The sequence below is a fragment of the Phascolarctos cinereus genome, unplaced genomic scaffold (assembly GCF_003287225.1).
Source record: "Phascolarctos cinereus isolate Bilbo 61053 unplaced genomic scaffold, phaCin_HiC Scaffold_5;HRSCAF=322, whole genome shotgun sequence".
In the NCBI taxonomy this organism is placed as follows: domain Eukaryota; kingdom Metazoa; phylum Chordata; class Mammalia; order Diprotodontia; family Phascolarctidae; genus Phascolarctos; species Phascolarctos cinereus.
Window position 1 is genome coordinate 9,064,200 of NW_027555958.1, and position 22,022 is coordinate 9,086,221.

General features: G+C 45.7%; 1 protein-coding gene across 1 annotated transcript in view; it reads right to left on the bottom strand.

The window, feature by feature from the left end:
* Nucleotides 1-2,754: 2,754 nt before the first annotated feature.
* COL6A3 (collagen type VI alpha 3 chain) overlaps nt 2,755-22,022 on the bottom strand; it is a 98,895-nt gene continuing 79,627 nt past the window's right edge. The window contains 7 exon segments of the mRNA XM_020972268.2: nt 2,755-3,587; nt 5,155-5,319; nt 13,542-13,640; nt 15,688-15,951; nt 18,635-19,332; nt 21,386-21,462; nt 21,465-21,490. Of these exon segments, the coding sequence (XP_020827927.2) occupies nt 3,547-3,587; nt 5,155-5,319; nt 13,542-13,640; nt 15,688-15,951; nt 18,635-19,332; nt 21,386-21,462; nt 21,465-21,490 (1,370 nt within the window). The 3' untranslated portion in view covers nt 2,755-3,546.

The following is a 22,022-nucleotide window of genomic DNA, read 5'->3' on the forward strand; positions in this document are numbered from 1 at the left end:
TCGATGGTGTCAAAGGCTACACAGAGGTCAGGATGGATGAAAGTGAGAAAAGGCCAACGAAATCATGGTGACCTGGGAGGGAGTAGTTTCCATTAAACAATGAGGTTGGGAGTCAGATTGCAGAAGGTTTAGAGGAGAATGGGAGGAGACAAAGTAGAGGCACCAAAGGTAGATGACTTTTTCAAGATTAACCAAAAAGGGTGGAGAGGATGGGGAGGAAAAAAGGCAGGATGAGCTCTCAGGGATGGGAGAACTAACAAGGGTTTTTTAAGGATGGGGAGAGATGGGTTCATTTGCAGGCAGCAGGGAATGAGCCAGTAAATGGGAAGAGAATGAAGAGTAGTGATGGGATGAGGGTGGGGACAATATGGTGGAGAAGCTAGGATGGAAGGGGATCAAGGGAACATCAAAAGGAGGATGACTTGGCAAGGAAGAGGGCCGCCTCTTCACCAGACACTGGAATAAATGAGGAGATAGTAGGGAATGAGTCAGAGGGATGTGGAGTCAGAGGACAGAAGAGGGAGCTCATGGGGAATCTCCTCTTTGGTCTACACGTTGGATTCCCAGATGGACTATAAGCTCCTTGAGGCCAGAGACTGTTTGTCTTTGCGGTCATAGAGCCTGGCACAGTGTGTGACACCTAGTAGGTACCTAATAAATGTTTGTTGATTGACTGACTGATGCAATCAATGATGATGAGGAAAAGACAATCACATCTATCTGTGAAATGATGGTGGAAAAATAAGGACCACCTGAACATATAGGAGCTTCATCTTTTATAGGGGCTAGATGCCTTTCCCAGGGTTTCTCTGGATCCCTGAAAAGTATCTCAATGGTCAGCATTTGGGAGGTGGGGGAGTTACAAGTTGCTTTTGCCCTTCTCCCAACAACCCTGAGAGGGTAAATTATGAAAATATTGCAGAACAAGGCAAGTAGCCATGATGTCTTCAGTAGTAGAGCATCCAGTGTGAAAAAGGTCCTCCAGTGAGCAGATTGCCACCCATCTCTGACTTAGTAGCTAAGTCCTAGGGAGTTGTCTGAAGCCCACGGAGGTTCAGTTGCCCAGGGTGGAACAACGCTGTTCAGTGTCAGAAATAGGATTTGGAGTTAAATCTCCATGGCTTCAATCTCAAGCTATCTTCCCCTGTACCATGCTAATTCTCTATCTTGCTCCAACTCAGAGACATAATATAAGACAGGCAATGTGGTGTAGTAGGAAAAGCCCTGGCCTGAGAATCAAAGGATGTGGGTTCAAATCCTACCTGTCATTTACTGGATTACACAGTGGATAGAGGTCTGGAGTCAGCAAGACGAGTTCAAATCCAGCCTCAGATACTAGCCATGGGAACAAGTCCCTTCACCTCTGTCTCAGTTTCCTCATCTGTAAAATGAGGATCATGATGCACATACCTCTTAGAGCTGTTGTGAAGATGAAATGAGATACTACAGTTATCCTTTCCACATCACAGGAGTTAGGGGCACAGCACCCCTCCATCTGGGAAATTCACATAAAAAATTTTGGCCCTCCCTTCACACCAGAGAAGTCTGAATTTTTTCTTTTTCTTTCGTGGGGAGTTTACAGTACTATACACATATTTTGTGCATTTCTGAGTTTTTCAACTTTTTCTATGTCATCTGCAGCTTCTGCAAAACTCCCCCAAAACCCCCATTTAATTTCTTTTGCTGACCCATGATATACTGGAACCATGATGGGGAAAGTCGTGATGTGGAAGAGATAACTCTAATTGTAAAGCACTTAACACAGTGTCTGACCCATAGTAAACACAATATCAATGTTAGCTTTTATTATTACTGTTACTGTCACTACCACCACCACCACTACTACTACTGCTGCTACTACTACTACTATTACTACTACCCCTACTACTACTGCTGCTGCTACTACTATTACTACTGCTGCTGCTACTACTACTGCCCCTATTACTACTACTACTACTACTACTACTACCCCTACTACTACTGCTGTCCCTACTACTACTACCGCTACTACTGCTGCTGCTACTACTACTATTACTACTACCCCTACTACTACTGCTGCTGCTACTACTATTACTACTGCCCCTATTACTACTACTACTACTACTACTACTACTACTACTACCCCTACTACTACTGCTGTCCCTACTACTACTACCACTACTACTGCTGCTGCTACTACTACTGCCCCTATTACTACTACTACTACTACTACTACCCCTACTACTACTGCTGTCCCTACTACTACTACCACTACTACTGCTGCTGCTACTACTACTGCCCCTCAATTACTACTACTACCCCTACTACTACTGCTGTCCCTACTACTACTACTGCTACTACTGCTGCTGCTACTACTACTGCCCCTATTACTACTACTACTACTACTACTACTACTACCCCTACTACTACTGCTGTCCCTACTACTACTACTGCTACTACTACTACTACTGCCCCTATTACTACTACTACTACTACTACTACTACTACTACCATTACTATTACAATTGCTTTTGCTTCTGCTGCTGCTGCTACTACTACTCCTCTGGACAAGTCACTTCCCCCCTCTAGGGGGGGAATGCAATGTGAGGGGGTTGAACTATATGACTACTAAGGTTGTCTCCACATTGAACTCTTTGCTCCCAGTCCCCTCGATCTCACCAGTTTAACGCCTCCTCCTTCTGTATCCTCCCACACATCATCAACCCAGGGGATAAATCTGACAGCACTTTGCCAAAAAGAACAAGAAATCCAAGCTCAAAAAACCTCCATTAAACTTTATTTAAAAAGTTTCTTTGTGTAGATTTCCCAAAAACAAAATAAAAATTAAATCCCTCCCTCCCCATTTTTTTATTCTATAAAACACACAACATCAGAGGAATGCCAAGAACATTCTACACCAGGACTTTAAAATCTTTAACTGAGGCGTGGGTCCCAGCAGTGCATCTGTGTGAAGACGTTTTCCTTGTTTCTGGTTATGTTACTTCTGTGCAGAACATTGACAAAGAGAAATCAGATGGAAATCTAGTCCAGCAAAGCTACACCAAGCTGATCCCTCTGGGGAGAAACAGCTCCTCACACAGAGGCTTCCCATCTCAAGTTATGCTCAGTTAGGGAAATGATGAGCTAAGCAGGTCTAGATAATACAGCTGCAGGGAGTCAAGAGGCTTCGTGCTGGAGATTTTACACAGGCCCCAAGTGAGTGGAATCCCAACCTCCACTGGGAATGAGAATTGGGCAAACTGCTCATGAGTAACACTGCTGGGGGGGGGGGTGTCTGTATTTCATAATGTGGAAGGGATAAGCTATAACCACCTGAAGACAAGAGCATTCAGTCCACAAACAAATTTAGCACCATATTGATAGGTCATGCAGCAAAAAAAAAAAATTTAAAAAACAAAAAAATATTTCCTTCAAGGTTTGCTCATAAGGTAAAGCACGAAATAGTACAGTGCATGGTCTTGTCTACCCATAGCTTCTACGAGGGCTAGTTGGGAATAGCTGAGTCCTGTGCTTCTGGAAGAGGTATGTGTCAACAGTCTGTCACGGTTAGGTGCCTATTGTTGAAATGACTCCAGGATTGATGTTTGCTGTGAAGAGGAGAGAGAGACAGAGCCAGAGAGACAGAGAGGGAGAAGAAGAGAGAGAGAGAGAGAGAGAGAGAGAGAGAGAGAGAGAGAGAGAGAGAGAGAGAGAGAGAGAGAGAGAGAATATATGTTATTGAACAAACAAGGGAAACCATTTTCTGACTATGAAAATTAATTCTAGAAGTAGCTTTAATCTGATTGGAGGCAGAACTAAGGTGGGACAATAGGGCTATGTCCAGAGCAGAGAAATTCAAAGGGTGTAGATAGCACTTCAGCAACTAGAATCCAGACTTAGCACCTATTTGGTAAGAATAATTAGTCAAAAGGCAGATGGCTGATACTTCCCCTCACCATTCCCACTTAACTGAATTTGTCTTTAAAATAGCATTTTTTTTTATTTGAGGGGATTTTCCATGCTCCCTGCACATTCTGTGATGCATGGTCAGAATTCACAGTGATGGCTCCAGATCTGAGAAAAGGTCGTGAGAGGCTGAATTTGGGAGCCTGTCCTTTGCACTGATGACAAATCAACAGAATGTGAAAAGCACAGGATTTGGCTCAAACCAGGCTCAAATCCCAGTTCTCTTGCTTTTAAGCCTCATACTCCTAGCACAAAGGTCCCATGGGAAGGGCTTACTTCATAAATGTGCATTGGATGAAACCATTTTGCATTTATTTCCCCAGTACCTGGTTCCGGGATTTGCCCATTGTCAACAGTTAATGTTTTGGTTGATTTAAAATGAATTGACTTAATGGTCAGAGTTCCCAACCTGGGGGTCACACACTGGAAACATTTGGGGGAATGCTTCTTAGGCACATCCTCTGGCCTCCCAGGGCCCGATTCCAGCAGGGTCAGGGATGGGGAAGTGATCAAAGGTATCCCCCAATCAATCAACATGCCTGGATTAAGCACCTACTATGTGCCAGGCTCTGTGCTGGGTGCTAGGGAAAGACAAAAAAGGAGACAATCCCTGTCTTCGAGGGGATCCTGTTTTATTAGGGGGAAACAACTGATAATTATATGCAAATATGCACACAGAATAAATGGAAGTATATGCAGAAGCATGGTGGGGGGGGGGGGTACCAGCCACTGGGAGGAAGGGGAGATGCCTTAGCTAGAAGGTGAGGAGTGAGCAGAGGTTAAAAGGAAAAAGGGATTCCAGATGGCAAAGGTGAGGAAGGAGGGCATTTCAGGTGGGGAGGTAGGGGGGCGAATGAAGGGTTTTCTGTGCACAACCAGCCCAGTGTTTGGAAAGGGGAGTAAACAAGCCTGGAAAAGGAGATTGGAGTCTGGCTGTAAATGGCTTTGAAAGCCAAACAGAAGAGATTGCGTTTGCTCATAAGGCACTAGGCAGCCACAGCAGATGACTGAGTGAGGGAGGGAGCAGCATGTCTAGAAAATGAAGGAAGAATTTGTGGGGCCTTGGCTGGGACACCTTCCTTTGAGGGAGAGCTTGCTGGTAAACCCTCATCTTTGTCTCTTGCTCTCAGGTAACCTGCAGCCGGGGGCAGCACCAGGCCCGTGGACAGGGCCACTCTCAGAGGGGAAGGCTAAGCCAGCACCACTCACCAGGCAAACAGGCCTTTTCACAGTCAGACTGGGTCTCAAAGTTGTTGCCATTGCTACCACAGCCACTGTACCAGAAGCGGCCGCAGCTCTTGGTCTCAGGGTCGTAGAACCACTTCAGGTTGAACTTCCGGCACGTCCCTATTTCCTTGGGCCGCTTGCAGACGTCTGGAATTCAGAGAAGAGGAAAGAGCATCACGACAGTGTCTGGATGCTGGCCTCAAGGGCCAAGGGGTCAGGGCTCCTCCAGCCAGGGAGGTGATGATGAGGGAAAGGGGAAGAGGAGAGGGAAGAAAGGAAAGAGCGAGGAGCAAAGAGGGGAGGGGAGAAAGAAAGAGGAGAGAAGGGAAAGAGAAGAGATGGGAGGGGGAGAAGAGGGGGGAGAAGAGGAAAGGAGAAGAGAAAGAGGAGTAGAGAGGAGAGAAGGAGAACACAGGGGAGATGTGGGGGGAGAGGAAGAAAAGGAAAAAGAGAGAGGGAGAAAGGAGGAGGGAGGAAGGGAGAGGAAAGGGGAGGGGGAAGAGGGGAGAGGGAAAGAAAAAGAAGAAGGAGAAAGAGCAGGGGGAGAGGAAGACATAGAGAGGGAAGAAACAGATGGGAGGAGAAGAGAGTGGGAAAGAAAAGAGGAAAGGGAGGACAGAGAGAGGAGGGGAGAAGGAAGGAGGAGAGAGGAAGTGATAAGAAGAGAAAGGAAGAGAAGAGAAAAGATAGGACAGGAGAGCAGAGGGAAGGAGAAGGGAAGGGAAAAGAAAGGAGAGGCAAGAGGATAGAGAAGAGGAGAGAGGCAGTTTTCTTTCTCTTTATAGCGAAAGTCCCAAGCCTTCCCCCGTGTCACCCCCACAACCTCCAAGAAAAAGCCTCGACCCACTGGGCTGAGAAGCACCAATGCCCAAGTCTGTTTCCCAAACAACACCCAGGGAATGGCTCTGAACAAGAACCAAGCTCTGGGAGAAACAGACGAAACCTCTGAGGTGAGGGGATCTTACCTCTCTGTGGAGCTTTTAGTGCAGAGTTAAGTGAGGAACTGAAGATAAATACTCATCAATACAAAATCCACACGCAGATACACACACACATGCACATACATGCAAAGGTGCACACACGTGTGTGTATACATATGCACAAGGCACATATACATACATGCACACACATACACTCCAACATAGTGCAGTTATTCTGATGTAGGGCATATTTTCCTTTAACCAAAGCAGGCAGCTTGGCTTTCTCATCATCCCCTTCCCGTGTAACCCACTCCCTGATCAATCCTCCAGCATCCCAAGTAGCTGCAGAGAACAATGAAGCTCCCCGTTCTTAAGGAAGGATGGAGCTCTTTGGCTTTTTTTTTTTATCATTTTCCTGAAGACCAAGTGCTTTCATTCTAGATCGGGCTGCCTAGAAACACCCCAGGAGAGGTAAGCACCAAGAGGTCTCACGGGTTACCAGGAGACCCAGCCCCGCTTGACCACCCAGAAAGAGCACTGAGTGGGATCCAATTCCCATTTCCCCTTCCCTGCCCCTCCCCCAGTTCAGCAGGCATCCTCACCGAGGGACACCAACAAGCAACTTGTTTCATTCTCAGAAGTGGGGTCTGGAGTCCAGGAGATGCTCAGTAGGGCAGACCTCTGACCAGTAAGGGGCTTGGAAGTCACCCAAAAGGCCCACTGACAACCAGACACATGGGTTCTCCAATCTAGAAGGCCCCTCTGCAGCCATCCAGCCTGGCCCATATCCAAGCAGGGGCTCCCTCTATAACAGCCCTGCCTGAAGACCCCCAAGGGAGGGAGACCCTCCCTCCAACAGTAGCCCATTCTATTTTCGAACAACTCTATTTGGAGGTTCCCCTTAATCAAGTCTAAATATACCCTTTGTGACACCTAACCACGGTTCCTGGCTCTGCCCTTTGGGACAAGCAGAACGCTGCTCATTCCCCCTACTCACCCCGTGGGGGCCATCCAAGTACTTGGAGGCAGCATTTTCCCTGTAAATGTTTTGGGGTTGTAGACACTTGTGGGTCCTCCCTGAAATGGATCTGAGTTTTCAGACATAACTCTGGAGTCACCACCAGGGTTGATCTTTGGATCAGAGAAGAGTCTCAGACCCAGCAAGGGATAGACTGACCTCTCCTTCCTGCCTGTCTGGAGTCAATGCAAACAACAAGGAAAGAAGACCACGAACCCCTCACCTTAGACAGCCTCCTCTGGCTCTTTAAATAGATGGATTTTTAAAAGCCCTTCTTACCCAACTGCCTGTTTCTGATGGATGAAACATGGGCAGTAGCCAAGGAGAAATGCCTTCCTTAAATGGAAGGGAAATGGATGTAGAGACAGGAAGGCTTCCCCAACATCGGCCCTGATGTCCTAGGAGGGATCAAGTCTGGAATGAGAGCCAGCAAGGGAAGAAGGCATCTCTGTGTAAATCCCACTCCAGAGATTCCATCCCAGATCTTGGGAAGATGGTGACTGGCCCAGTCCTCTGCAGGAGACCCTCAGAGCTCTGGTAGCCTGACGCAGCCTGAGAAGGCACAAGCCATCTCATCATCACGCAGACCCTACTTCTGCTCTGGAGTTGAGATGCCTACCAGGCCTAAAAGCATCAGTCATCTAGAGTGATGTCTGATGCCAGCCAGCATTTAAAAACCATCAATAGCTGCGTGTGGTCCTGGAGCCAGAGGCAGAGTGGCCAGTGGGGAGATGGCCAGCCATGGGGCCAGGAAGACCTAGATTTAAGGTCTACCTCTGACACATCTTCACTTCTCAGGGCCTCTGCAAATTTCTAAACTTAAAGATGGGGGGGGGGAGTTGCTAATCTATATCAATGAAGAGAATTTACATATGGGGAGTTCTCACTTTGAAATCATAGGTGTCTACCAAAAAAAGAAAACCAATTTAAATAATTGGAGGGGGGGCGGGGAGATTTCTGGTCAATTTATAGACATTTGTCATTAGTGTTAGGGCTCCAGGGGGAAAAAATTACTATTTCTTTTCATTTTAAACTTAAAAAAAAGTAAAAAGAGCATTTGCACAAACGTTGTAGAATAGAAAGAAAAGATTGTGCACGAATCCGTGAATCACTATCGCATCAAGCTCGCTTTCCTTTTTCAGTATTTAATAAATTCAACCCCAGACTTTCAAAGCTGTCCTGTGCTTTCTTCTGGCCTTTTCTTTCCTCATACAGAAACAATACTGAAAGCAAAGCTGTCCTTTATCTTGAGCCCCAACAGAAACTGGATGAGAATTTAAGAATTAGGATTTGATTCCTGACTCTGCAGCAAACCACAGAAAAGTCACTGCTCTGTGCCTCAGCTTCCTCATTTGTAAAATGAAGGCAGTAATACCTATAGTAACCAGCTGTATGGGGCAATTGTGAGACCTGAGTGAAATCATTTCTGTAAAGTGCCTGGCCAACTTTAACGTGCTGTATGAGTGTCAGTGGACATTATCTGGGTATAGAGAGAAACCCCAGGATACCAGACAGTTATTGCTTGGCAATTGCTGCCAAGAAAGAGCATATACTGGGGCCAGACTAGAGAGGAATTCACCAGTGTTATGCTCCCTGAGAGGAGGAAACAAGCCACCTGGTAGCTTCTATTTTCACTAGTGATGCTAGTTAACAAGGTGTTAAGTTAATTGTCTCCACTTACTTAAGTGTTGTCTGTAGTCTACATTTTAGCAGCCCCTATTGTCCCATCCTACTTACAGTTCTTTCTCCCTACACTTTATTTATTCATCCATTTCTCCCCCAAACTCTCTGCTTGTAATGGGAGCAGTCATTGGAGTTTTCTGACCTGCTGGACTGGGTGATTTCCTGTGGAGTTGACCCTGAACCATGGTGCCTTCCAGTGAGCCCTACGCTTGAGCTCCTTGCTAAAGGAAATGCATGGCCAGAGTCTCCTGGCTGGTCCACATGATCCCCATCTCTGGGGACAGTGTTAAAAATGATTGCTGATCAACCCAGTCAACAGGCTTTAAGAGTAAAAGCAACTTCTGTTCTTATCTTCTCATCCCTTCTCATTAAGCAGATAATTTGAGACTCTTTCAGCTCTGCCTTAGGCTCTCTCCCCTCCCCACCCCAAGCATCACACATGCTTTGCAGTGAGGATGCCTGCTTGCCAAGGTGAGCCTGCAACTGACTATCCTGGGCTTTGCTGCCTTTTCTGCTTGGAGTTTCTTTCCCTGAGTACAAGTGACTAAAACAGCAGTTCTCAGGGAGGAACGTTTCCATTCATATCATTAATTTGATTTGTGCTCACAACAGACTGCACTTTCTTTCATAGGACCCCGAGTCATGAATAGACTAGGCTGGAGGTCTCTGCCCATCATTTCACCTGATTTTTCTCCCTTGTACTTGTCTTACTCAAAATCATGAAGAATGGCTGACCCACTAATGATGCAGTGCCTTAAAGAGACAAAGGAGGTGATGCTGAATTAGCAGAGAGGGATAACTGCACGTGTCCGGGAAGCAAACCGTGTTCTTGAGGCAGAAGTAAGAGTTAATGGGGATGTGAAACACCTTAGCTCTGAGAAGGCACCAGTGCAGAGCATCAAGGTGCTTTCCTCTGAGGCGATCAGGAAATTAAAAGAGAAAAAAGTAATCTGATCATGCCTTTGTATCTCCCTAGAGGCAACGCATGCTGTAGAAATGCCTTCCCAGTCAAGCAGCCCAAACAGGGGTGATGTTAAAGGTGAGACCAGCTCCAAAAGAAGCCAATTACCTGGCAACCATCGCCCATCGAGAAGAGTTTGCTCTTCAGCTCCTTCAGTTGCTGTACAGGTGGAGAAAGGAGTAGGGTTGTTTTGGGGGGAAGGGGGGTGCAAAAGTAACATATGCTGGTCCAAAATTTGATGATGCCCCCTAACATAACACCACACATCTGCTAATGCACTCAGCTTCTGTCTCAAATCTATTGGAATCCCCACCATACCTGCCATACCATTCCTGGGCACAGCTCTGCCTGGTGTCGTCAAAGAACCACTTCATCTGATAGTCCTGGCACTGGTGCATGCGTCAATATCTAACAGAGAGGGATCTGTCCAAACTGAATTCCAAGAAGAGAGGGGAAGAGGCCAAGGAAATGGACTAAAGAAAAGTGATTGGTTGAGGGTTTTAATCATTTTAATTGTGTTCTTTTGTAAACCACTTTGAAATGAAAAGCAGAGAGGAAGCGGCTGATTGGGGGTGGAGACACCAGGAAAAGACTCTCGGGTTTTTTCTGCAGAGTTCCTTAGTGGACAAATACAACTTGTGAACCAGAATATATCTCTCAAGTTCTCCTTACCCTTCTGTAAAAAGATAGACTCATAGACTCTTTGCATTCAATTTAACCTGCGATGCGTTTAAATCTCAAAGCAGATGAAGCAGCATTGTTGGCTGTATGTGGGGTTCCCCCAAACAGATTGTAAGCTCCCTGAAGGCAGGGAGAGACTGTTTGGTCGTTGCAGTTTTTTGCCTTCATATTCCCAGCACTTAGCACAAGGGTTGGCACATAGCAGGCATTTAATACATGCTTGTCAATTTCATTCACTTGTGGGTTTGGGGGGGAAATAAAATGTGTCCACCTTGATTTCAAGAATTCCAAAATCATTGTCCAAAGAGTAGCTCTCCAAAGCAGGCTTCCTCGGGAGGTAAATGGGCTTTAGACCTTGTGGGAGGAGGAGAAGAAATAAAGCCTGGGGATGGTTGATTTGGTCAACCAAGCTACATTAAGGAAGATCCAAGCTAGATTGAGGAAGCTGGAAGGACCATGTAGACCAATCCCCCCATTTTTGAGGAGAGAAAACTAAGGCCCAGGGAGATGGAGTGACCCAAGGTCACACAGGTGGGAGGTGGCAGAGCTAGCATTCAGAGCAAGCTCCTCCGACTCCCAGGTCACCACTCTTTCCCCTGCACCATACTTCCTGGCCTCATCTGCTTTGGGTCTCTAGCCCAAGAAACCACTGAGCCTTTTCTAAAGGTTCACAGGGAGAGATTCCAATGTAAAGCTTGCAAATTCTTCCTAATTCTGGTCCTTGTGACTCACCATAAAAAGAAAGGGGAGGGAGCAGAAGCAAAGCCAGAACCTCATTTAAAGATTTTCTTGTTTATATCCGTGAAAAACCATTTCTACTTTCTTGATCCTTCTGAGCCATCCATAACAGATCTCCAAATCTCCCTAGTTGATGCCAGGATTATTTTTCTCTTAATGATTCATGGATGCTAGAATGAGGAAGGAATTCTTCTGCTCCAACAAAAAAGGGACAGCGTGGTGTGGGAGAATCTAGGCTGGATTCAGAAAGTCAAAGAAGCCTGAGGTTAAATCCAACCTGGGCCGTCTGAGCTATGCAACATTTAAAATGACTCCACCTCTCTGGACTTCGGTTCCCATCTACAACTAAGCCGGTGCGGTGGACTCAGTGATCTCTAAAGTTCCATTCAGCCCTAAATGGGTAATCTTAGGAGAGTCGCTGAGAGTTTATTGGTAGGTGGGAGGCATATTTGCAGAGGATATTGTTATTCCTCAAGTACCTTCTTTACCTGGGGCAGTTAGGTGCATAGAGCTTGGGGCCTGGAATCAGGAAGATTCATCTTCCTGAATTCAAATTTAGCTTCAGACACTTACTATTTGTGTGATCGTGGGCAAGTCACTTAACCCTGTTTGCCGCAATTTCCTCATCTATAAAATGAATTGTAGAAGGAAATGGCAAACCTCTCTAGTGTCTTTGCCAAGAAAACCCCAAATGGGGTCACAAAGAGTTGAACACACCTGAAATGACTGAGCCACAACAAAAGTGCCTTGGGTGTCAATGTTATCATCAGCCTTTAAAAGAAACAAATATGAGCTGAGGTAGTATCATTGTGCCCAATACACACACACACACACACACACACACACACACACACACACGCACACACACACACTCGCACACACACTCACACACACTTGCACACACACACACACACACACACACACACACACACACACACGAGCGTCCTTAGACTAAGAGTACATTTCTTCTCCAATTCAAATCTTTGAGAAAATTGCTTTCATAGCTTTGTGGGATCCTGTCCTTTGCAGTTTGCCTCTTGGGTCCTTCATAACCCAGGGAGAACCTTCAGGATGTGTGCCCTAGGGGGAATGCCTGGAAACCCCAGGTCTTCACTGGATTTCTTTGTAGGAACACCTGGGGTCAAGTCCCATCTCTGACACATACTGCCTGTGCCTCACTGAGCAAATCAATTCACTTCTCAGCACCACTAGGCAACTCCCTAAGAGTAAAAGTTATAAACATTTGTGAAGAAAGTGTCCACACCGGGAGTTCCCTTCCCAACTCTGATCTCACCCACCACTACCATACCAAATTTTCTGTTCTCCAGACTTAATTTCCCCAGTTTCTAAGAGTGACCCTCATATGTCATAGACTCTGCACCATTTTCTGCCCATTTCTCCCTTCCCCTCCTAGACAACCAGCCCTGAAGGCACTGAGCATGCCTGCCTCTGGTCTGTATTTTCTAGAGTGTCTTAGCACCTATTAGACCCTCGACTATTTAGTGAGTGAAAACCGTGTCCAAATACCATATTTATCTCACATTGGAGGCAGCTGTCAACTGCTGATCGGTTTCTAATTACTCCCTGATCAATTACATAATATAGGAAATGTATCACGTTGTCTTCTTCAGCCCCCCACCCCAGAATGTAAGCTCCTTGAGGACAGGGACTGTGTCACTTGCTTGGACATGAATCCCTCTCACTTACATATGTTTGGCATGTAGTAAGAACTTAATAAATGCTATCTCTATCTACCATAAAGTCAATGGAAAAAACCAGCAGCAACAAAAATGTTAAGACTGAATTCTGGGTAACAATACTAGCCAAGCTTGCCCCCTCAGGAATGATATGAAGAGAGACTTCTCCCCATTCTCTATAGGGGTGGGGGACTGTGGGTGTGGAATACTGTAAACACTATCAGACTCAGACTCAGGTGATATTTTGGTGAGGTCTGCTAAGCAACTTTTCTTCCTCTTCCTTTTTATTCTTTGTTATATGGGATGACTCTCTGGGTGGGAGGGAGGGGAAGGACATATTTGGAAATAAAGGTGATATAAAGATAAAAGGTGTCAAAAATATTTTAGCAAGTGCATACATCTACTATTTTTGAGGAGCAGAGTGGCTTAGTGAAGAGAAGGCTGCCCTTGGAGTCAAGAAGACCTGGGTTCGAGTCCTGCCTTTGATAGAGTCTGGTTGTATGACCCCAAGCAAGTCATTTAATTTCAACATCCCAGGCAACTTTCTAACACTGTAAGTTACAGGTAGTTGCTGATCTGCTTTGTGGAAAGAACTTACACACTGGAAGTTCCCCAAACTCATGAAAACGAGATCTGGACCCCAAAGCACTTTTCACAGTGTAGGGACTCACCTGCTTCCATCCCTTTCCATGGCTCAGAATTCACCATGAGGTTGAGTGTGGCACTTGAAGCCATCTTCGGTGGCTGGGGTGGTGGAGACTGAATTTTCTCTACAGGAACAAAATAAGTTTGGCTGTTAGAGAAGCAGGAGGTTATGGACCTTTGAGGAATACCAGCAGAGCTTAGCCTCTTGCAGAAGGTAATCTCTGGAGCTTAGATCTCTACTAAGCCTAGAGTGAAGACCAGCGGTTGAAATGGGATCAGGGCAATTCTCTAAACAAAAGCACCCTGAAGTGCCTGGCTCATAGTTGGTGCATAATAAATGCTGACTGATCATTCCCGAAACCTATTATTCCAGCCCTGATTCTGTCCCTAAACCAATAAACCCAGGCAACCTTTAACCTCCTGAGCAATTCCCTAGTTTTTCTATGAACTATTGTTTCAATGTCTTCTCAGAAACATTATTATTGAATTCAATAAGATTTCACTGGGCCTCTACTGTGTGCCAGGCACTCTTCTGGGCAGAGGGGGTACAAAGCCAAAAATTAGTTCAAGGGCTTTGTATTCTACTGGGAAGGCAGGAGCAAAATGGGTCCAGAGATCAGTGAGCATCACTGAAATGGAACACTGGGAGAACAGACCATTGGACTGACCAGATGGCTAAATTATGTTTTGTCACCAGCTGATTGATCCCATGTACAAACAGTACTTTTATTTGTACAAGGAGAAAATAGACTTAGAAGTCTTTTCAAAGCATGACAATGAATTGGATGAAATGATTTCTGCTTAGGTTCCATTAATGTAGTGACAAAGTAGGAGTGACTGGCTTTAGGAAATCCTAACACTTGACACTTACTAAATACTGGGCAAGTCACTTAACCTGAAATGCCTAAAAAAATTTTTTTTTAAATTTAAAAAAAGAAATCCTAACACTAATGCAAAGCCATGTGACAGCATCCAATTACAAGGGGAAATAGGCCAAGTCCAGCTTCCTGTAAGGTTTTAATTGAATGCAAAATATGGTGGTGCAGTGGATACAGCACAGGGCCTGGAGTCAGGAAGACTCATCTTTGTAAGCTCAAATCTGGCCTCAGACACTTTCTAGCTGTGTGACCCTGGGCAAGTCACTTCACCCTTTTTGCCTCAGTTTCTTCATTTGTAAAAGTATCTGGAAAAAGAAATGTCAAACCACTCCAGTGTCTCTGACACGAAAACCCCAAATGGAATCACAAAGAGTCATACATGACTAAAAATGATTGAACAACAACAAAAATAATAATTCTGTGTAATATATGTGTGTGGGTATGTTTAGAGTTATAGAACCTAAGGTATCCTTTACATTGGACCCCCTTAAATAACATCCCAGATGATTCTTGTAATCTGGTCACTGCTGGGATTCTTAGGGTCTAGCCACTGGTCAGATTCTTATAATCTAGCCAATAGCTTACTAATGTTCAGATTACTTAAGAGTCTGCCCAATATGATGGATGTTCTAATACACCTTGTCTTTGGCTGAAAAAAAAATAATATCCCAGATTCTATGCATGTTGTAAATTTGGGTCATTGTCCATTAAAAGACATGAATCAGGAGGCCCCCACCGACGTGTTTCTTTTACCAGCAAACCAGGGTATATATTAGTTCAAAGTAAAAGAAACTAAACAGCCCAGTAAAATAAGTGACAAGAAAGATTTTCTACCTATGCACACTAATGGGGAAGAAGGGAAAACACATGGACATGGCAGAGCACACATGTAAAGAATCGTAAAATCTCAAAATTGGAAGAGATCTCAGAGATTCATAGTTCAAAGAGTTAGAGGGAGCCTCAGAGGTCACCTGGCCCAAAACCCCGGCTGTACCAAAGAGGTTTTGTGGCTGGATGAAGGGTGCATGGCTAGAAAGTCAAGTGGTCCAATCCAAACTTAAATTAGTGTATCCTCTATAGCAACTCTGATAGGTGACCATCCAGCCATTGTTGAGAGACCCTAATGACTTCCCAAAGCAGCTCATGCCATTTTTAGGCATATTGTTACTATTTCTAATACAAGATGGGGAATGGGTTGGGGGGTTGTTTTGTCTACATTGGCCAACTTATATTCCATTTGAGATACAAGGGATGCTTTTTTCCATTTTTTTATTAAAGCAACAAGGAGACTTACTTGTGGTAAATGTTCCCTCATAGGTCGCTTTGACCTGGGACTTCAGGTAGCTGACAATTGCCACATGATACATCTGCCCAGCAACAAGGCCTCCGATGACCCGTTCGGCCATGGTGAGGTTCTGTTTCAGGATAACAGAGCGATCGTGCATGGAGGTGACAGTGAGGTCATAAATATAAGGATTGGGTTGGTCAGGATTCACCCATCGAAGCCTGGCACTGTTCTCAGTGACCTCAGAGACCTGGATTTCTCTGGGCATCTTAACTAGAATAAAAACAAAGCAAAACAAACATAACACAATGGGATACAAATGGGAAAATGCCGATTTTAGAGTCAGAGGAACTACAGGTTCAGATCCTACTGTGGCTACTTAGGACTTGTCTGACCTTGACCAGTTTCATCTCACTGGGCCTCAGTTTCCTCACCTATAAAATGATGTCATTAAATGACCTGAAAATCTAGCTCTAAATCAATGATTGTATAACCTGTCTGGGCCTCACTTCCCTCATCTGTAAAATTGAAGTGGTTGGATTCAATGACCTTTTAAGCTCCCTATCATATGTTCCTAATATTATGTAAGAACTTGTTAATATATAGATGGAACAGAATTCACGGAAAACTTTGCTCAGTCAAGGTATATACAGCCATAGATTTACAGTCCCCATCAGAACAGGTAATTGAGATGGTTCTCTCCGTGCTAAGTCATCTGTTCAAGTCTGATTTGTCATTCAATATTTCAATTTTTTAAAAAGATTTTTCTTGGGGCAGCTAGGTGGTGCAGTGGATAGAGCACTGGCCCTGGAGGACCTGAGTTCAAATCCAGCCTCAGATACAAAAAAACACTCACTAGCTGTGTGACTCTGAGCAAGTCATTTGACCCCATTGCCTAGACAAAAAATGTATGTGTATATATATATATATGTATATATTTTTTTCTTCATACTTTCTCTTATGAGCAAAAGACTAGTGATTTCTTCCAACTTCCCACGCTATGTAGTAAAATTGTGTTCCCTGAAAACACTTCTATACTCCTAAATATTTTAATGGAAGGTAATTTTAACACACACTTTTTAAAAATAAATTAATTTTTTGAAAGTAGTCAAAAAGGTCCTTCCACAGTCAGATGGAGCCGTAATCTCATTGGGCTGATCAGTCTCTCCACTGGGGCAGGTCACAGTCCATCCACCCTTTCTCATCCAATGCAATGCCTGTCAGTATTCGCATTCCTCCACGGATTCTCCACAGAAGACTCTAGCCATTTCAAATGGATTCTCTGGCTGTACCCAGAATTTCCCCATGGCATTACATCTTATTGTGTTCAGCCAAATGCTGTTAGTATCTTCTCTAAATAACTTACTGCCTAAATACTGCTGAGAAAAACCACACGAGCTCACTTTCCGGAAATCAGTCCACCGTTTGTGTCCTGGCCTCCCCAGAGGATTCTTTTCCCATGCTCACTTCCAAGACTGGATTTGGTCTATGGTCTTGTGGTAAAGGTTTTTGTGGTTCTTCTCTCTGGTAAACTAAAAATCACTGATCACCTCATTCCAGTGGGGAGAGATGATATTCCACACATGTATTGGGTTTTGTGTTCTCCAGATGGTCACTGGGGAATCTTCACAGAAATACAGAATTTAAGGGTGAAAGGGACCCCGGTAGCCCTCTACAATATCCCCTGTGCAGAAAGAATCTCTACTACCAAAGAAGCGGTCAGTACTCCAGACTCTGCTTGGAGGCCTTCATAGAAGGGGTGTCCTCCCCATTTGTAGAGAGTTCTAATGGTAGGATCGGCTTCTCGACATCAAGCTCAATTGGACTGTGAAGCTTCGGCCCACTGCTCCTGATCCTGGCCTTTGGGACCCAGTCCCTCCTTCACATGACGGACCTTCAAATACTTGAGCACAGTTCCCGTCGCCCTACCTCAAGTCAAGTGACAGCAGCACAGTCCCTGGGCAGGAAGCTTACTGAGGTGATTTCTTTGGGTAACAGGTTGGACTTCACACAAGAGGGTCTCTGAGATTCTGGGACACTGGAATTCTTAGATTCCATGAGCCTAAGAATCTGGAATCCTAGGATTTTTTGATTCTGCAACTCTGTCTCAGGATGCCCCAGAATAGTTATGTAATTTAGTTTTCTAGGGTACCATTCTCTATCTGATTACCTCTCTCTGATTCTGACTACCAGACTTCATGGCTAATCTTTGCCACTGGCAAAGATCATTGGCTATGCCACTGCTTTGAAGTGAAGCATTAGACAGCCCCCAGCCCCAGTTCTCCCCAATCCTGGCTGCTGCCTAAATTCCTCCAATAGGACTTAGTCTCTATTCAAATGCAATCCCCCCCCACCTACCACCCCTGGAGATTTTGGCTTGTCACTCACTCCTGCCACAAGAAGAGGACAAACGGGATGGTGGAAGATGAGAAGGATTTAAAATGGCATGAGTTAGTGGAAAGAGACCTGAATCTAGAGTCAGAAGACCTGAGTTCAAATCCCGTTACTGACTACCTGTGTGACTGTGCAATCTCCTCAACCTCTCTTGGCCTCTGTTCCTTGTCTGTAAGAGGAAGAGGTAGATGGCCTGAGGTCCCCTCTAGCTCTATACCCATGACCTGTGATCTCTCTCTGGGGGCTGCTAAGGATGCCAAATAGGGAGCTGAGAGCCCAGGAATCCATGCCCAACTTTACTTCCAAGAGAAAAAATAATTCATCTCTGAATCTTCTCCAGAAAGTCTCAAAGAGCTGCTGACTTGAACGCCTGCATTGAGCCTTCCCCAGGAAACCCCTCTGAGGATGGCCCTGCTTGGCCTGGCCCGCCCCCATCAAAGGAAGCTCTGTAAAAGGCTAGAAGGTCTGAGAAGTTCTGGAAGATCCTTCCAGGTTCCACCCAGTGCTGCCTAAGCCAGGGAGGGTTGGAGGTACGGGGGTCCATACATACATACATACATACCTGCTAGCTTCGGGGACAGTGGCTTCGTGGCCTGGGGTTTCGTGGCAAGTGGTTTTGTGGTCACAGGTTTCATAGCCCCTGACTTAGCGGAGACTGGCTTTGAGGCAATTGGCCTTGCCACTGCAGCTGGGTTTGCAGCAGCCTGCTTCACAGCAGCGGGGTTGGCAGCAACAGGATTCACAGGGACCTGCTTTACAGGGGCTGGATTTGCGGCCACTGGGCTGGCAGGGGCCTGCTTTACAGAGGGCAGGTTAGCGGCCACTGGGCTGGCAGGGGCCTGCTTTACAGAGGGCAGGTTAGCGGCCGCTGGGCTGGCAGGGGCCTGCTTTACAGAGGGCAGGTTAGCGGCCGCTGGGCTGGCAGGGGCCTGCTTTACAGAGGGCAGGTTAGCGGCCGCTGGGCTGGCAGGGGCCTGCTTTACAGAGGGCAGGTTAGCGGCCGCTGGGCTGGCAGGGGCCTGCTTTACAGAGGGCAGGTTAGCGGCCGCTGGGCTGGCAGGGGCCTGCTTTACAGAGGGCAGGTTAGCGGCCGCTGGGCTGGCAGGGGCCTGCTTTACAGAGGGCAGGTTAGCGGCCGCTGGGCTGGCAGGGGCCTGCTTTACAGAGGGCAGGTTAGCGGCTGCGGGGCTGGCAGGGGCCACTTTTGCAGGAGTCACAGGCTTGGATGTAGAAATGGAAGTTGCATTGTTAGGAACGTGTCTGGAAAAACAAAGGAAGCATTAGCTTTATCCAGAGTGTTTCCCTTTCCAATGTATTCAATTCAGCAAACACTGATGACATTTGTACTGTGTGCCAAGGACTGACAGGCCTGGGATCCCTCCAAATGCAAGCACAGCCCTGCCTTCAGGGAGCTTGCAGTTTAGTGGGAAGGGTCCACAAACAGTAATACCTAACACTGACGTAGCGCTGCAAGATTTGCAAAGATTGTCAGTCTTCATCAACAAACATCTATTAAGCTAATCACTGTCCAACCAGAGAAACAACATGCAGATAACTATGTATAAACAGCACATAACAAAACTTTGTGAGGTGGGTACTGTTACTATCCCTGTTTTGCAGATGAGGAAACCGAGGCTGAAAATGGTTAAGTGACTTGCCCAGGGTCACATAGCTGGAAGATTGCTGAGGTAGGATTTGAACTCAGGTTTTCCTGAATCCAAGTCTAAGAGGGCTGTGCACCTCCTTGCCACCAAAAATGAGGCCAGTGAACAGTGGTCAACAAAGAAAGAGCGGGAAGCTCTGTGATCTTTAAGAGAGGCGATCTCTGCCCAAGCAATGGCACGAGACTTCTTGTTCTAGTTAGCTCTGTAGTTTGTGGCCCTGAGAGTTTAGGAGACATCCCCAGAGGGAACAGCAGTGTCAGAGGCAGGACATGTGCTCAGTTCTGGTCCCTGAGATGGGCTTCCTTTCCACTATGAAGAGATCTCTCGTTTCTGTTCTAGCTCTTATTATTTCTCTGTCTCTGCCTTCCCCCCTCTCTTTATTCCTTTCAAAGTCACTTCTCTCTAGGCTCAGTTTCCTCATCTGTAAAAGGAGGATGTTGGACACATGGTTCTTAAGACTCCTTCTAGCTCTAAATGCATCCCTGTATCTAACAGGTGCTTAATAAATGCTTGTGCCATTGAATTTAATTAAGTGTTAAGTTCTTTTATTCTATGCGATCTCCCTGCCACCCAATCCCAGTCCCAGTAGAACTGTCTGGGTAAATTGAAACGCAAGTCACTCCCCAGATCGGGGACTCATTGAGGGAATCGGCTGCCTTGCCATTTGTAGGAGAGAACACTGCTCTGGAGAGTGCGTCCTGTGCCAGGCTCTGGCTCTGCCATGGTGGCTTTGTGCACTCACTGTAACTCCCCCCTCCATTCCTCTGCTTCCTTTGCCCCAGACCTCAAGGCAGGAAATACAGTTACTGTGTGGTTGAACATTGAGATGTGGCCAATGCCCACATGGGCATTGCAAGTCTACTAAGCAACCACTGCCTTCCTGGGCACAACACAATACCCTGGCTGTGTAAAGGACAAACATGGCCTTGTGCCCAGCCTTGAGAGCTCTCTAGTTACTCCTAATAGTGTTTCATAATTTCACTGAGGATGGGAATGGGAACTCCCAGCATTGAAAAATCCCTAAGCTGAGCATATCAGCAACTAGAGTGTAACTTTCACATAATATTGGAACACTATTGGGCCAGAAGAAATGATCGAAAGGATAGCTTCAGAGAAGCCTGGGGAGACTTATCTGAACTGAAACACGGTGAAGTGAGCAGAACCAGGAAAATTATTTGTTCAATAAAAACAATATTATAAACACAAGCAACTTTGAAAGATTTCAGAATTCTGATGAATGCCATGGCCAGCCATGCTTCCAGAGGAATCGTGAAACCTGAAGGAGATGGCACGGACTCATGATGCAGAATGAGACATACTGCTGAACATGGCCAATGTGGGAATTTGTTTTTCTTAATTAGGTATATTTATTACAAGGGTTTGTTCTTTCTTTTTTTCCAATGGAGAAAATAAATGCTTATTACATGAAAGAAATTTTCTTCAGAGTTCTCCAGCCAGTCACATGTGTTGAAAGTGTTGGGCAAGACTTGAACCCATCTCCCCCTGACTTGAAGTTCACCCATTAGAATACTCAGCATCTTAAATGTAACATGAACAACTTTAAAAACATTTTGGTGTTTCTTCTTTCTAGCTTCTCCCCTTCCCACCCCCAGCTCCAAAGGGGTTCCTGGAGAAGAAAGATCACTTACATCTGCCTTTGGCCAAACTTGATGGGGTTTTTGGCTGGCTGGTCACCCTGGAACCAATCACATTGCTTCCTGACATCTCTGGGGACAAGTAAAATGCGTTTTCACCTATGCAGAAAAGGAAAGAGAAAAGGCAAGGTTGTTATTTTTTAATCAATGAAATAATCCATTAGACATAGGTGTAAATTCACATGAGCCATGAGTCAAAGATAGATGCCAAGGAGATACCCCATGGGTCTGATTAGGGCACATTCTGCTTTAGCTCTGAGGGACCAGGGATGCCTTCTTGGAGTTACCAGGGAGCAAGATTCTTGATCTTCTTGTATCTGCCTGCCATAGTAAAGACATGCTCTGTTTTTTAGGTAGAGAGAAAATGTATTCAACATGGAGGACTGGCAGAGCCCAAAGGCAGTGGAGCAGCCAGGGAAATCTGTGGGATTTCAGAAAGCCTCCCCTCAACCAGGCTGTCTCCTCCTAAAGAGGAGAGAAAATCCATCCTCCACACATCTGTCAAGCTGATATTCCTAAAATACCTATCTAACCCTCCTACCCAAAGCCAAAGTCATCAGTAGCTCCCTTCTTGTCTCTAGAATACAGGACAAATCCCCAGCAGCCCCTGAACACCCTCCTCAGTAAGGCT